Raw genomic sequence first — 16,277 nt, 5'->3', positions numbered from 1 at the left:
CTTCCTCAATACCCTCAGGTGCATATTATCTGGCCCTGGAGTTTTATCTTCTCTTCGCTTTCTGAGCTGCTTCTTTACTTCCTCCACTCCCACTTGGATATATTCTAAAATCCCTTCCTCACCTCCTTGATAGAGACTCTCTAGACCTCTAGACCACTCTCCCTGTGCTTCCCTCAATAGGCCCACACTTGTCTTTTTTTTTTCTTTTTCTTTTTTTTTGTATATAAGATCAAGGCTCGTGAAAGAGCTAACATTAATCACACAAAAAGTCAAACCGACACATAAAACACAAAAAATAAGGGGAGCGGGAGACAAGATGGGGAAAGAGAGGGAAGCACGCAAGTACAACAGTGGAGAGCAGGGACAACGGAAGATCTGTGGGAGGGAGAGGGCTTGGGGGGAGGAGGCATGGGAAGGTGGGGGAGGGAGAGGGCTTGGGGGGAGGAGGCATGGGAAGGCGGGGGAGGGAGAGGGCTTGGGGGGAGGAGGCACGGGAAGGGAGGGGGGTGGGGAGAGGTTGGGGGGGGGGGGGGGTCTTAAGTCTTAAGCTGTTCTTCTTCCTTATGTATTTCAAGAATGCCATGTCCTTCTCGTATTATCTTCTGTTATTTTCTTAACTAGCCTCTGTTTACAGTTTACACCAATACGTGCACATACCAGTCTGACTCCAGTTTTGTTATTTTGTTCCTGATAAATGCCTTCTGCTTATCCTTAATAACACTCCTTACCTCCCTGCTCAACCACCCTGTTCTATTTCTGCATCTGGATTTACACCTCACTGGAATATACTTACCCAAACCACTGTATATTTGCTGCTTGAAGATTGCTCACCTCTCCGACGCAGACCGCCCACCCATTACCTTTACCTAATCGAAAGAGTTCCCAACTCTCTCAACATACCCTCATGGGTTGCCGACTTGTAATCCACTAGCCTTACTCTACTATCCCGAACTTGAACTCTTACGAGAATCCCTGTACACACTGTTATAGTCACTTGTCACACACACACACACACACACCACACACACACACACACACACACACACACACACACATGCACACACACACGCACACACACACACACACACCTCAAAACCACAAATGGAGAGGGGAAAAGAACTGTTGAACCTTTGTTCTAGTTTAAAGAGGAAGAAATTACCAAGAATGAAACCCATGGCTTCAATTCCAACCACGAGATCAATATCATCGCTGAGGAAAGGCTCGCACAGGTCCTCAATGCAGTCAGACAGAGCCTGAAAAGACAAATGGACAGACATCGCATTGCATATGATGTGCCTGGTGATTCAGGGAAACTTGCCACATAGAACAACTGGGAGTCTACCTGTGTCGTGACGAGTACAATTTGATGTAACATCATCAAAAACAGGAGAGTTAGGTTTCTGCATTCAGTAACTGCTGGATTTATGGAGGAGTTGCCATATTGCTTATCAGCACACTAAAATACGCAGTTTGGTGTCTGTCTGTCTGTCTGTCTGTCTGTCTGACCGCGATACAGTCGGTCGTTGCTTATCCAATCTCAACCAAACTTGACAGGAGGACTAAGAGTCACACAATGAAGGTTGCAGCAAATTAATTTTCCCCCCTCCCCAAGGGGGTTTTCTCCACCAAGGGGGGTTTCCCCGCAATGGGGTTGCATGTTGAGGTGTATATCTGTGTTGACATAGCTTTAGTGTGGCGTTTTTCCAAGGACGCTTCTAATAACAAACCTAATGATTATAGCATAATATTAACGTCATTACAAACTACGATTAATACTCATAATATCCCACCTTCCAAGGGGTGTGTTTCCTACTTGAACAAACGCCGTGTTAACGTGTATAAATAGCTTATCGTGCCGTTTTCTTGGGAGCATCTCTACCAGAAGTAAAAATATTATAAACCACAAACACATATGATTACCTTTATGATATTACCAAACAATTTTATGATATTACCATACAAACACGTATCATATGAGTCAGTCAATCAACTCAACCAAACTCAACTCAAGTCAATCAATCAATTAAATTAAATTAAAGTCAACTCAAGTCAGTCAATCAAGTCAACAATCGCTAACGCTGTTTAACACTAAACTAAAAGAAATTTGGAGGAATCCAGACATCCATGAGGCAAATTTTACTTACGGAACTGAGCGAAGATCAACGGTTATCTATATATCCCACAAGGGTTACAAACATGACCCTTCCTGCCTCTAGGGAACGAAGTTACTTGCAACCATGCACAATAAGATTTATCTTTGGTAAAAACTGGACTTAAAGTGAGGAAAATTAAAAATACAATAAAATAGTTTGTTTAATCATTTACTAGAAATCTTAATTTTAACTCCAAACTGAAATCACCAGGAACTTAGAATAATCGCAGCCACATTGGATGGGCTAGAAGGGCAATTTGAAGATGATGCATTTCATGAGATCCAACATTCTCATTTTGTGTTGTTTTTTTTTTACCCTTCCACTTCCCCACCCTATGCCCCACCCCCACTCCAAAATATTGAATAACAATTTACCTGAAAAACAGCTCTTCCTATTAGTAAGAAGTAAAGTTCGTAAAGCATTGCGTTGTTCGCCCTCTAACGGGGAGCATGACTTGGGTTTAGATCGTTGTGAGACACATTGGTTTTACCATACCTACTGGTGCTTGTCCTTACAGAAACTCAAAACTGTGCAAGATGAATGTTAGAAAACTGGCAAAGCACTTTGCTGCCAAGGGAGGGTGCAATGCAACTCTCTACGGATTAAACGTGTCCTTACACCCGCGCACGCGAAGCAAAAAGCGTGGTTAAGCAATTGGCTCATGTCTGTCCATCCGTCTGTCTTATCAGTTTATGATTGAGGAATAAGTTATTTAAAGCGAATATTATATTTTGAACACGAATCAGGAAGACAAATCTTTCGTTTTATTGCACCATGGCTCAGAATCCGTCCCGATCGCACATTCGCAGAGTGAGATAATATTTTTACCCTGTCTGCCTGTCTGTCAGTCAAACAAAATGAATCATTCCAAACACGAAATTTACTGTTTTAAGAACTTCATAATGGACACATGCAACAGACATGAATAACTAACGTAATGTGTTAGGGTGATGTAATAGACACTGTGAAAAATGGTGGTAAAACCGTAATATTGTGGGGGTTACCCCATTGAGGCATAATCCACAGGCACGGCACCAGGGGGTCTATTGATGGTATGGGCGTGGCGTGCGCTCGGTTGTTGGAGCCACGCCCCCTTAAGAGGCTGGGGCGAAAGTGATTTGATATATAAAGATGCATGAGCTCCGGTATTAGTTTAGTTCTGTTGAAATAAAGGAGCTTTGAACAAGCCAAGAAGTGTCTCGCCCTCTCGTTGTCCGCAACTCCCACATTGGTGACCCCGTCTTGCTCTTGAACGTTTTCGGAGCTTCAAACGAACATGGCGACAAGCGCAGTTTCGATTAAACTGCCGGAGTTTTGGGAACGACAAGCTGCCATTTGGTTCGCACAAGCTGAGGCCCAATTCGCCATTCGGAGCATTTCTGCTGACGACACGAAGTATTATTATGTCGTGTCTGCGCTCAGCGGCTCCACTGCGACCAGGGTGGTGAGCCTTCTCCAGGATCCTCTGAAAGGGCGGCAAGTACAAGACGCTAAAGGCGCTGCTGCTCGAAACCTTCGAGCTCACTGAGGCCGAGCGCGCCCGTCAGCTACTTTCTCTACCCTGGCTGGGCGACTCCAAGCCGTCGGAGCTGATGGACCACATGTCTCTCCTGGGCAGCCACCGGCCATGTTTCCTCTTCAAAGAACTGTTCCTGCAACAGCTGCCAGGACAGGTATGGTCAGCCCTGGCCAACTCGTCTGTTAAGGATTTCCGCGCCCTGGCCAGGGAAGCAGACAATTTTTTCTCCGCCAGACAGCAATGTAGTGCATCCGCATGGGACCCCGGCCCCGTCGAGCCTACGCCGCTGGCGGACACCGTTGCGGCCGCCATTACAGCCCAGCGGCGGAAGGCCCCAGGCTTGTGCTTTTACCACGCAAGGTTTGGGCCCAAGGCCAAGGCATGCCGGCCACCCTGCAGCTTCAGTGAGTCAGGAAACGGGGTGGCCGGCACTCGTTAACTGCCATGAGCGTCGGCCGTTCGGGCAGTTTGTTGTTCATTTCGGACACCGACTCCGGACGTCGTTTCCTCTGCGACACAGGGGCCCAGGTGAGCGTTCTACCTGCGTCGGCATTGGACCGGAAGGCCGGGAATCACGGCCCCGCCCTGGAAGCCGCCAACGACAGTGCTATTCAGACTTTTGGTAAACAGACCGTGGCACTGTGCTTTGGCGGGCAGCGGTTTACATGGGATTTTGTCATGGCGAGGGTGTCCACCCCCTTGCTGGGTGCTGATTTCCTCTGTGCCAACGGCCTATTGGTGGATGTGAAAAATCGGCGGCTCATTAATGCGGAGACATTCAGTTTTTTTTAGTTTTTTTGTTTTTTTGTATACTGAATCGAGGCTCGTGAAAGAGCTAACATTTATTTCACAAACAAATCAACCAGACAAACAAAATATACAAAAAGAGGGAGCGGAAGACAAGATGGGGAGAGAAGGGGAAGCACACAACCACAACATTTGAGAGCAGGGAGAAGTGTGGTAGGGAGAGGGCTTGGGGGCAGGAGGCGTGGGAAGGGGAGGGGGGGTGGGGCGGGGAGAGGTATAAAACACAAGGGGACCGGGTTCCCCCCAAGTTCCAAGTTCCAAGTTCTCTTCCATGCTCGCTGATCGGGTCTGCCTCAACGAGGCTTGCTTGCACGCTCTCGACCTCTGATGAGTTCGCCCGCCTCCTCACCGAGTTCCCGGCCCTTACACGGCCCACCTTTTCGGCCGTTGTCGTCAGTCACGGAGTGGAGCATCACATTCCGAACACCGGCCCGCCTGTCTACGCCCGGGCTCAATGCCTCGACCCGGGGAAACTCGCTGTTGCTAAGGCGGAGTTCGACACGTTGGAGCGTCTTGGCATCGTGTGACGGTCTGACAGCCCATGGGCTTCACCTCTCCACATTGCACCGAAGCGGGGTGGCGGTTGGCGCCCATGCGGGGATTTTCGCCGCCTTAACGACGCCACTACCCCTGACCGCTACCCAATCCCGCACATCCAGGATTTTTCTGCCCGCTTGGCCGGAAATTTTTTTTCTTAGGTGGACCTCGTTCGTGGTTACCACCAGGTCCCCGTCCGGCCGCAGGACGTTACTAAGACCGCGGTGATTACACCGTTCGGGCTTTTTGAATTCCTCCGTATGCCTTTTGGGCTCAAGAATGCGGCCCAGGCTTTCCAGCGCCTGATGGACAGCATGTTGCGGGATTTGCCGTTTCTGTTCGTCTACCTGGACGATATCCTCATCGCTAGCACTTCCAGGATGGAGCACATGCTTCACCTCCGAGCGCTCTTTGAACGCCTCAGTCAGCACGGCCTGATCATTAACCCAGCCAAGTGCTTGTTCGGGGTGGCCTCAATTGACTTTATAGGCCACCGCATCACGAGGGAGGGGGCCGTCCCACTGCCATCTAAAGTGGAGGCTGTGAAGGGTTTTCCGCGCCCCCTCACCATCAAGGCCCTGCAGGAGTTTTTGGGCATGGTGAACTTTTACCATCGTTTCGTGCCCTGGGCGGCTAGCTAATGCGACCCCTTTATGAGGCCCTCAAGGGCAAGCCTACCAAACGCGCCATTGACTGGACCGAGATGGCCAAGGCTTTCACGGATGCTAAACTGGCCCTCGCCAGCGCAACCATGCTGGCGCATCCATCGCCCGATGCACCGACTGCTCTCACCACGGACGCTTCGGACTACGCGGTTGGTGGCGCCATGCACAAGCAGTGGGTCAACGGGGCGTGGCAGCCGCTTGCTTTTTTTTAGCCGGCAGCTCCACCCTAACGAACGAAAGTACAGTACCTTTGATCGTGAGCTCCTAGGCCTCTACCTAGCTGTCCGACACTTCCGTTACCTGTTGGAAGCCCGCCCGTTCACGGCATTTGTGGACCACAAGCCCCTGGTTTTTGCCATGGCCAAGGTCTCGGAGCCGTTGTCTGCCCGTCAACAACGCCAGCTCTCCTTCGTTTCCGAGTTCACGACGGACATCCAACATGTTGCTGGGAAGGATAATACAGTCGCTGATTGTCTCTCCCGGTCCATAGCTGGCGCGGTTCACCTTGGCATCGACTACGCCCGCATGGCGGCCGATCAGATCGCCGACCCGGATGTCCAGGCCTGCAGGGCGGCGGTCACGGGGCTTCGACTGTCTGATGTGCCGTTCAAGGACATGGGCACCACGCTACTGTGCGACGTATCTTTGGGACAGCCTCGCCCCGTCGTACCCACCAGCTGGAGACGGCTGGTGTTCGATGCCGTCCACGGTCTTTCTCACCCGGGCAGGAAGGCGTCGCAAAAGTTGGTGGCGGCAAAGTTCGTTTGGCACGGGCTCAGGAAAGATGTGCGCGACTGGGCCAACACCTGCGTCGAGTGCCAACGCTCGAAGGTGCATCGCCATACCCAGGCCCCATTGGCGCCATTCACAGTGCCCGAACGATGGTTTGACCATGTTAACGTGGACCTGGTAGGGCCCCTCCCCCCCCCCCCCCTCGTGGGGATTCACCCACCTCCTCACGATGGTCGAAAGGACCACCAGGTGGCCAGAGGCCGTCCCGCTCACATCTACAACGTCTGCTGATGGGCCTGGGCGTTCATCGGCACTTGCGTTGCCCGTTTTGGCGCCCCCTCGGACATCTCTTCAGACAGGGGGGCCCAGTTCACTTCAGAGCTCTGGGGTGCTGTTGCCCAGGGGTTGGGGGGTAAAGCTCCATCGCACCACTGCATATCATCCCCAGGCTAATGGATTGTGTGAGAGGTTCCATCGCTCTATGAAAGCTGCTCTCAGGGCCAGCCTCCGGGATGACAGTTGGGCCGACAGACTCCCGTGGGTCATGTTGGGCCTCAGGACAGCCCCGAAGGAAGACCTCCAGTCCTCATCCGCTGAGCTCGTCTATGGCCAGCTGCTGCGGGTTCCCAGGGAGTTCATGCCTGACGCCACAAGCCCCTGGTCCGCTGCCCGTCAGCGGTCGGTTCTCCGGGAGAATGCCAAGATGTTTGCACCAGTGCCCACATCTCAACATGGTTTTCCTCAGGCCCACGTTCCGCCGGATCTACGTACAGCGGAGTAGGTCTTTGTTCACCATGACGCACACCGGGGGCCGCTTCGGCCGTCTTACGACGGACCTTTCCGCGTTCTGGAGGCCGGGGACAAGTCCTTCGTGGTCGGCATCGGCGACAAACCGGACCACCTTTTCGGTGGACCGCCTCAAGCCGGCTCACTTGGACCTAGACCAGCCCCCTCGGTTGGCTCAACCCCCACGGTGGGGCCGTCCCCCGTCGGGTAAGTCCCCTGTTGGCCCGCCTACCGCCAGGCCAATAACAGTCCCTGCTCGGGTCATCAGGGGTCGTTTCGGCCGGGTGGTTAAGGCCCCCCGAAAACTGACATTGCCCGTGCGAGTGAATTCTGGGGGGGCGCATGTACGGGTTACCCCATTGAGGCATATCCACAGGCACAGGACCAGGGGGTCTATTGATGGTATGGGTGTGGCATGCGCTCGGTTGTTGGAGCCACGCCCCCTTAAGAGGCTGGGGCGGAAGTGATTTGATATATAAAGATGCATGACAGTGCTATTCGGCCGGGGTTTAGTTCTGTTGAAATAAAGGAGCTTTGAACAAGCCAAGAAGTGTCTCGCCCTCTCGTTGTCCGCAACTCCTACAATATATTTATTTATACAACTTTTACAATATTTATTTTATTTAAATTGAATTATATACTTGAACACTGTAGAACACAAATCACCTTCTTAATACTTCCAAGACTCTCCAGTTTAGCAGTACTTCAATTTATATAAAGGTTCCAAGGGGTGGTGTATAAGGGTGATGTTCGGGACTGCTTCTAGACTACTTCAATAGAACTAAACTTCCTGATCTTCTTCAATGATCATTAAAAAAATTATATCATTAAAATTGAAGTAACACTGCGTGGAGTATCGTGTTCTGTGAACTCTCTAGTTTACTACTAGATTAGCAGAGTCGTCTTAGTTTTTGGTTGGATGCACCTTTTTCCTTTTAAATGTATAATCCCAACCACCGCAACATTATATATATATATATATATATATATAATATATATATGAATATCAATGTATATATCAAGAGAAGCGCAAAGCGCCTCTCCCTTTATATGGGATGGTTTGTCGATGCAGCCTTAACACAGGGACTGAAAATTCGTTTCTCAGCTTCTATTGGACGAAGTCGGCTGCAAATTTCAGAAGTAAATGCTTTGTACGTCGAGGTGACATCTATCTATAATTCCACTAATCTCTGTGTGTGTGTATGTTTGTTTGTGACCGCTGTTTCTCGACAACCACGGGTCCGATATACTTTAAACTTGCCAGGTATATTGCTGGGGACCCGAGGATGTGCCTTTTCAAGGTTTCATATTAATCGGACAAGTAGTTACCGAGCTATGGCGATTTAGCAGTTCGCCGTTCGCTTTGGCTTTGCGAATGGACCAAACCATTTCATGTAAATAGAGGGGGGGGGTTCTGTGGTCGTTGCGAATGGACCAAACCATTTCATGTAAATAGAGGGGGGGAGATTGTCACTGTACTCGCAAGCCGTTCGCCGTTCGCTTTGGCGTTGCGAATGGACCAAACCATTTCATGTAAATAGAGGGGGGGGGATATAATTTTAGATATATACGTATATAGTACGGGCATATATATAGTACGGGCATGCCCTAGTCTATCTATAATTCCACTAATCTCTGTGTGTGTGTATGTTTGTTTGTGACCGCTGTTTCTCGACAACCACGGGTCCGATATACTTTAAACTTGCCAGGTATATTGCTGGGGACCCGAGGATGTGCCTTTTCAAGGTTTCATATTAATCGGACAAGTAGTTACCGAGCTATGGCGATTTAGCCGTTCGCCGTTCGCTTTGGCGTTGCGAATGGACCAAACCATTTCATGTAAATAGAGGGGGGGGGGGTTCTGTGGTCGTTGCGAATGGACCAAACCATTTCATGTAAATAGAGGGGGGGGGGATTGTCACTGTACTCGCGAGCCGTTCGCCGTTCGCTTTGGCGTTGCGAATGGACCAAACCATTTCATGTAAATAGAGGGGGGGGGATATAATTTTAGATATATATATAGTACGGGCATATATATAGTACGGGCATGCCCTAGTGTTCCAAATTTCAGCAACGTCCGTTTCCGCATTCTTGAATTTTATTAACAAAAACCCTCGAATCAACGTTTGGGTTCTGTCAATATGTCCGTCCGTCCACCCAAAATCACATCTCAAAGGCTATACATTGAAACTAGCTGAAACTTGGAATACACATCGGCCAATGCGTTTAATTAATGGCTTTCGAAACATTCCACCTAAGTACCATAGTTTATGCTTGGCTCATCGGGGTGAACCCCAAAAAGTTGGACATAGAACATGTTTGACTCTGGTAGTAATTAATGTAGAATGAAGTTGCAGTGAATTTTATATGGCCACTTTATGTGTCCATATAAAAGGAAGGACATTCTTGGGGAAATTCCAAGGGCATAGGAAAAGCCCCTTTATATGTATGGTATGTGACATGTGGTAAACTATAGAAAAGAAGGGACATTCCATAGCTTGTGGAAAATGCCAAAAGATAGAAAATAAGGGACATTCAAAAAATCTTGCTGTGCATGCTGTACTACCCTTGTGTTCCTAGGAGGAACCAAGTAATGCTCCAGAAAAGTTCATATATATAGGGGCAACCTACATATATAGGTTAAATGCATTTACTGCTTCATGCAGCTGTATGAATCAAATTGGCATCCCTTTATATGGTGATATTGGCGATATTTTCTACCGTCTATAATTTTCCGCAAGCTATGGAATGTCCCTTCTTTTCTGTAGTTTGCCACATGGCACATACCCTTATATAAAGGGTCCTTTTCTATGCCCCTGACATTTTTCCCAAGAATCTGTATATCTCTGCAGGGAATGGGTGTTCTATAGAATACTTCAGATGCTCTATGGAACCTGTCTATATACATTTTCTATAGGACTTTAAGACTATATTCTATAGAACTGTTCCATAGAAATTATATATTTATATAAACGATATAGACATTCTATAGAACCTGTCTATAGAAATTCTATAGTACTTTAGGACCAAATTCTATAGAAATTCTATAGTACTTTAGGACCAAATTCTATAGAAATTCTGTATAAACTGTCGACTTTTACTATCGATTCTATTTCTATATAATTTTTACAGAATTTCTATAGAAAATGTATATGGAACCGTTCTATAGACCTTGGTCTTAAAGTACTATAGAATTTATATAGAACAGGTTCTATAGAACATCAATATCGATTTTACATATAATTTCTATAGTACATTTTTTGCAGGGACAGCTGGTTCAGGATTCGAAGACTAAAAGACTAGATGGCTTAGAGGCAAGTGTGATTACATACATATAACCCAAGTAGGCAAACCAAAAGATAACCTCGCTGTAGAAGGTTAGGGTAGGTTAGGGAGCTTCAAATGTATTTCCTATATCATGTCATCCGGTACTGGAATGCAATGGCAAGAAAGAAATTATTTGTACAGTCATGCTACAGTAGAGTCTGCATTACCTCGCTGTTACAGTAGAGTCTGGATGGGTCCAACCAGGAAAAATTCGACCCTCTGGTGTTTGGGCTCATAAGGTCTAAATACCACCCACGTATGTTTCTCCGATTGGCTGACGTGTTCCACACATCCATAGGTACTGCACACATAAACATATCAATAATTAGTAGAGGCAAATGCCCCATGCATAGGGGAATTGTACTGTAATGAACACCACACCGAGCTCTACCAGACTCTCACCTGGTGACGCCGGAGTTAACACTCCTGAAGGTGACCTGAGCATGGAGACTTTCATTTCAACTGAGGATAGCAGCTGGAGAAACATTATCCAGTTCTGTCAAGTTTTGGCCAACTTCCGGTGACATTCATGATTATAATTCTCCAAAGATCCCTATCTTGCACTTGGAGCCTTTCCCAAATCCATCCAGTAATACTAGATGGTATTCATCGAATACTTACCCTGCGCAGTCAACTTGTTGCGAGCCAACTCTGCTTTTGAACATTTTTTTCTTTGATCCAATATGGCTGCCAGACCACGTGTGCGATGACATCATAAATTTATATTCTCTAATATAATTGTTGCATAGATCAGGCTCAATACATTTCAAACTGATCAGACTAAGCGTTGTCCCTGTCGAATTATGACGTCATAATTATGACACCAATGACTTCATCGTTAACAACACCTATTCCCCATATGGAGTCCTTTACAATGAGCCATGTTTCAATTTTTTCCATGCAGCGGTTTTGGAGATATAGAGGTGCAACATTGTTCGGTTTTTCCAAGATGGCGCCTGTACCACATGACCTATGACGTCATGATTACCATTAAAATATTCTACATGTGGAGGCGTTCCTATGGTGAAAATTTCGTGCCCATCAGACCAACAGTTGCTGAGAAAAAAAATTCACAATGAACGGATGTGTTGTACTTGTATTGTCGAATTATGACGTAATAACGAAGGCACCGATGACATCATCATTAACATATCTTATTCCCCAAGGGGAGTACTTGACAATGAGCCATGTTTCAAATTTTTTCCATGGAGCGGTTTCGGAGATATAGAGGTGCAACCTTTTTCGACTTTTCCAAAATGGCGTCTGTACCACGTGACCTATGACGTTATAAAATCATTTTAAAATTATACAGGAGGAGCCGCACATATTCTGAAAATTTCGTGTCCATTGGTCTAACAGTTGCAGAGGAATTTTTGTTTTATTCATACTGATCAGATCAAGTATTGTATGTGTCGAGTTATGACGTCATAATTAAGGCACCAATGACATCACCATCAACATATCTTGTTCCCCATGGTGAGAACTTGACAATGAGCCATGTTTGAATTTTTTACATTGAGCGGTTTGGGAGATATAGAGGTGTAACTTTTTTCAAAGATGGCGTCCGTACCACGTGACCTATGACGTCATAATTATGAATAAAAATTTTCTGCATGTGCAGGCGCTTCTATGGTAAACTTTTGTGTCAATCGGACCAACGGTTCCCGAGAAAATGAAATTTTAAAATGCAGACACGTACGCACACGGCACACAGCACACATACTTACCTGAATGCTTAACCCCGCTTTTCGCTTCACGAGCGCAGGGTAATAAGGTGTGCCTTTGCCTCTTCTTCCCTCAGCCATACCCAGCATGGTTGAATTCTCCAGACTTTTGTTTTGTGCACGCATGATGTATCCAAAGTATGACAGTTTCTGGTTTAGCATCAGTCCTCGTGTACATGGTGATATAATTTATTCAAGCACTGATTTGTTTCTTCCTCTTGCGGTCCATGGGATTTTTAACATTAGTCTCCAACACCACATTTTAAAACTGTCAATCTTCTTCTTTTCTTTCTCTTCCACTGTCCACAACTCGCATCCATACATTGCAACTGCAAATACCAGAGAATTCACCAGCCTCCTATTGGTCTGTATTGTCACATCGGTCAATCCTGACATTGCTGTTTTCCCAAATGCTACCCGTCAATAATTCAATGGTCGACACTAACCTTTTGCGGAGGGGGGGGGGGTGTAATTGAATAATTTGGGGGGGGGGGGGGTAATTACAACAATATTGTGAAGAAGAAGAACCGCCTCATTGTCTTGGTTATCCATGGATCGTATCCCCAGCACAGTCGGTATGGGCCGGTACTCTCACTCCGCAGTGGTGCCATATGCATTCCGCGGATGGTGGTGGTGCTGCTGCCTGCAATTCCACCTTGGCGGATGCAAGTGGTAACTGAGACACGCATGGCGTTCCTATCTCCCTCTGCGTGAACACTGAGCTATGTGCAATTATAATCTCTTGCATTGTTTTTGTTTATTATTGCCCTTAGTGGCTTTTATCCCTGACCCCAAATAGGAAAACTGTTGCAAGTGGTGTGTCGGTTTGTTGCTCATTATAGCAAAATAGAAACTAGAAAGAGCATTCATAGATTGCAGATCATCACCAGGACTTGTTTTGTGTGGTGTGTATATGGTTTTGTGTGTTGTATTTTGTGTAGATTTTGTGTGTAGATGTAATAATAGCTACGACCAGGTGGCGTTTGTGGCCTATAGTAACATAAAATCTGTGGACAGACAGACAGACAAGAAAGACGTCATGCACGACACGATCCTTTTTTCATTTCACTAACATTAAAATTGACGATGTAAATCAAAGCTCTGGTCAATCGGATTAAAATTGATTATTTTTGCAGATGAAAATTTACTACTTTAGAAGTTTGACCTTGAGTTGACCTTTCACCTTTTGACCTCAAAAATATTTGGTTTCCCAATTCAGTGGTGCAATATGCAAATGGTGTTAAACTTTCAAGTCAATCGGATGAAAAATGACCATTATAGAAATTCCACCTCAAGATGACCTTTGACCTTAAAATCAATAGGCTGCTCAGTTGTGACTACCAAGACAACTTGGTAAAGTTCAGGACGATCGGTTTAGAATTGTGGCCTGTAGTCGATTGACAAACAGCCAAACAAATAAAGAAGGAGATGTTATGCAGAGAACAATACTTGCAAAATCCAACCTCCTCCCCAAACCCGCACGCCCAAAAAAGTTGCCATTTATCCAGCAAATTTTCCATTTCATCAAAATAAAAATTGACGATCTTGATCAAAGCTCGGGTTAATTAATAGGCTGAAAAGTGACGATTTTTCAAATGAAAATTGATGATTTTAGAAGTTTGACCCAGAGTTGACCTTTGACCTATTGACCTCAAAAATAGTGGCTGTTCCTATTTAGTGACTCGATGTGCAAATGCTGTTCAACTTCCAAGTAAATCGGATGAAAATTGATAATTTTGGAAGTTTGACCTTGAGTTTATCAATCTCCAGTGTGTGACATTTCCTGGTGATGTCGCCGTACAGTACATGGAGACGGAATTGGGAGGGAGTGGTGTACAACAATTGATTGATTAATTTGTGTAATTAAAATAAATAGTAATTGTAAAATAATGAATTTCTTAATCATTTGGCTAATAGCATACCTAAACCACCACGACTTCATCCAATTCCATAACTTTTTGAAAATCAATTAATCGAAATAATTAAATAATTAATTGATTAATCAATAAATCAAAAATATCCTTCACAGTCAAATCACTTGGTCATTGTTGTGTCCAAATATCAGCTTCCTAAATCAAAAGGTGCCTGAGATATTGGCCAGATGAGAAAGGAAATAAATAAGTACTTAATTAATCGATAATAATAATTAAGTAATTAATTGATTAATCAAAAAAATTTAAAATACCGTTTTTGCCAAAGCACTTGCTCACGATTGTGCCCAAATTTCAGCTTCTGAGCTCAAAGGGTCAAATGGCTGAGATGTCGCCTGGAAAACAAATGAACAAACAAACGGAGTGAAAACTGAGTACTCCCTTTCGGTGCACGTCATCGCTGAGCCCCCTTCGGAGCCCAGTGATGACGTCATGCAGCGCCTGGAGATGGAACAAAGACCTCGCTAGTCAGTGATAAAGTCAACCACCAAAATTACCACACTTGTGGGACAGATAAATCTCAGGAAGTCTGACATTAAAGAGACTCACCAAAAATAAATGCCTGGTGTTCTTTCCGAGGAGTCACGCATCATTGGTCCTTTTATTTTGTTTTTGGAAGAAGCAACAACAGCCAATGGCAAACAATACTATGCAATGTAGAATTTGTTTGTTCCCGAGTAAAAACTGCATAAATCGTACTTTCATACACTATTTGTAGTTACCCTCGCCAGAGGAGATGGTATTGCATTTGAGTCCGTTTGTCTGTCTGTCTGCCTGCTTGTTTGTCTGTTTGTCCGCACAGAATAAATGTGATTTTTTCTGCAAATATGGTCCGATTGACAGATTTTCACCATAGGTGCGCCTCCCCCTGTATAATTTTTTAATGATAATTATGACGTCATAGGTCACGTGGTATGGGCGCCATCTTGGAAAAAAACGAAAAAGTTTGCACCTCTATCTCTGAAAGCGCTGAGTAGAAAAATTGAAACATGGCTCATTGTAAAGAACGCTCCATGGGGAATAACATATGTTAATGATGAAGTCATAGGTTCCTCCATTATGATGTCATAATTCGACAAGTACAAAACTTCATTTGATCAAGATGAATTTTTACCCTGCGCTCGTGAAGCGAAAGGCAGGATTAAGCATTCGGGTACGGACGTAAAATTCATTTTCTCAGCAACCGTTGGTCCGATTGACATGAAATTTTCACCATAGGAGGGACCCCTCCTGTAGAAGATTTTAGTGAATATTATGACGTCACAGGTCACGTGGTATGGGCGCCATCTTGGAAAAAAAACAAAAACATTGCACCTTTATATCTCAAAAACCGCTGAACAGAAATAATTGAGACAGGTCTCATTGCATAGAACTCTCCATGCGGAATAACATATGTGAATGATGACGTCATAGGTGCCGCCGTTATGACGTCATAGTTCAACAAGTAAAAAACTTTATCCGATCAAGATGAACTTTCTTGAGCATCTTCTCGGTATAAATTGATGCAGAATTAAAATTATATTGACGTCGTAGGTCACGTGGTTCGTACGCCATATTGTTTTGAGTGAATGGCCTGAAAAACCACTAAAATCCAATTTTCTCCTAAACGACTGAACATATCGCGGCCAGACTTTGCAGGCAAGATCGCATACCCTCGACGTCAAAAAGGTCAGCGAGCATGACGTCATGCGTCACATGGTTTTGGAGTTATGACGTTTTTAAGCATAAACTTTTAAAACCGAGCTCCTCCCTCATTTTTGATCCTATCGAGGGGAAACTTCACATATGTGTTCAGCATATCAGTCTACTAAAATGACCTTTTGGAATTTGCGATAGGTCACGTGGTTTGGCAGATATAAATAATTAAACGAAAATATTTAAGAAATTAGAACTCTTGAATCGCTTCATTGATCGACGCGAAAGTTTAAATTATAGTAGAGATAATGCAGTGTAACAAGTGTGCAAAATTTCAAGATGATTGGATGTACGGTCTGGAAGCTAGAAGTTGCTATTGCTTGAAGAAGAAGAGTCTTCTGGAGAAGGGCACGTAATTAATTATCACACTGCACATGACGAGCAGGCAAAGTATGGAGCGA

The 16,277-nt window shown here is 45.4% G+C and overlaps 1 protein-coding gene across 6 annotated transcripts in view; it reads right to left on the bottom strand.

The window, feature by feature from the left end:
* Window positions 1-16,277, bottom strand: part of LOC137428919 (adenine phosphoribosyltransferase-like) — a 90,089-nt gene that overhangs the window by 45,405 nt on the left and 28,407 nt on the right. For 4 of the 6 annotated variants that reach the window (XM_068118790.2, XM_068118791.2, XM_068118792.2 and 1 more), the window contains exons 2-3: window positions 10,694-10,827; window positions 1,160-1,253 (exon numbers count right to left, since the gene is read on the bottom strand). In XM_068118790.2, the coding sequence (XP_067974891.1) occupies window positions 1,160-1,253; window positions 10,694-10,822 (223 nt within the window). In that variant the 5' untranslated portion in view covers window positions 10,823-10,827. Of the gene's footprint in view, window positions 1-1,159; window positions 1,254-10,693; window positions 10,828-10,928; window positions 11,002-16,277 lie in introns of all 6 variants that reach the window. The other 2 variants (XM_078780810.1, XM_068118789.2) reach the window with 1 other exon arrangement.

This window comes from Myxine glutinosa, chromosome 6 (genome assembly GCF_964187855.1).
Source record: "Myxine glutinosa chromosome 6, kmMyxGlut1.1, whole genome shotgun sequence".
In the NCBI taxonomy this organism is placed as follows: Eukaryota; Metazoa; Chordata; class Myxini; order Myxiniformes; family Myxinidae; genus Myxine; species Myxine glutinosa.
The sequence above is the reverse complement of the archived record's forward strand: the minus strand, read 5'-3'. Positions and strand labels throughout refer to the sequence as shown.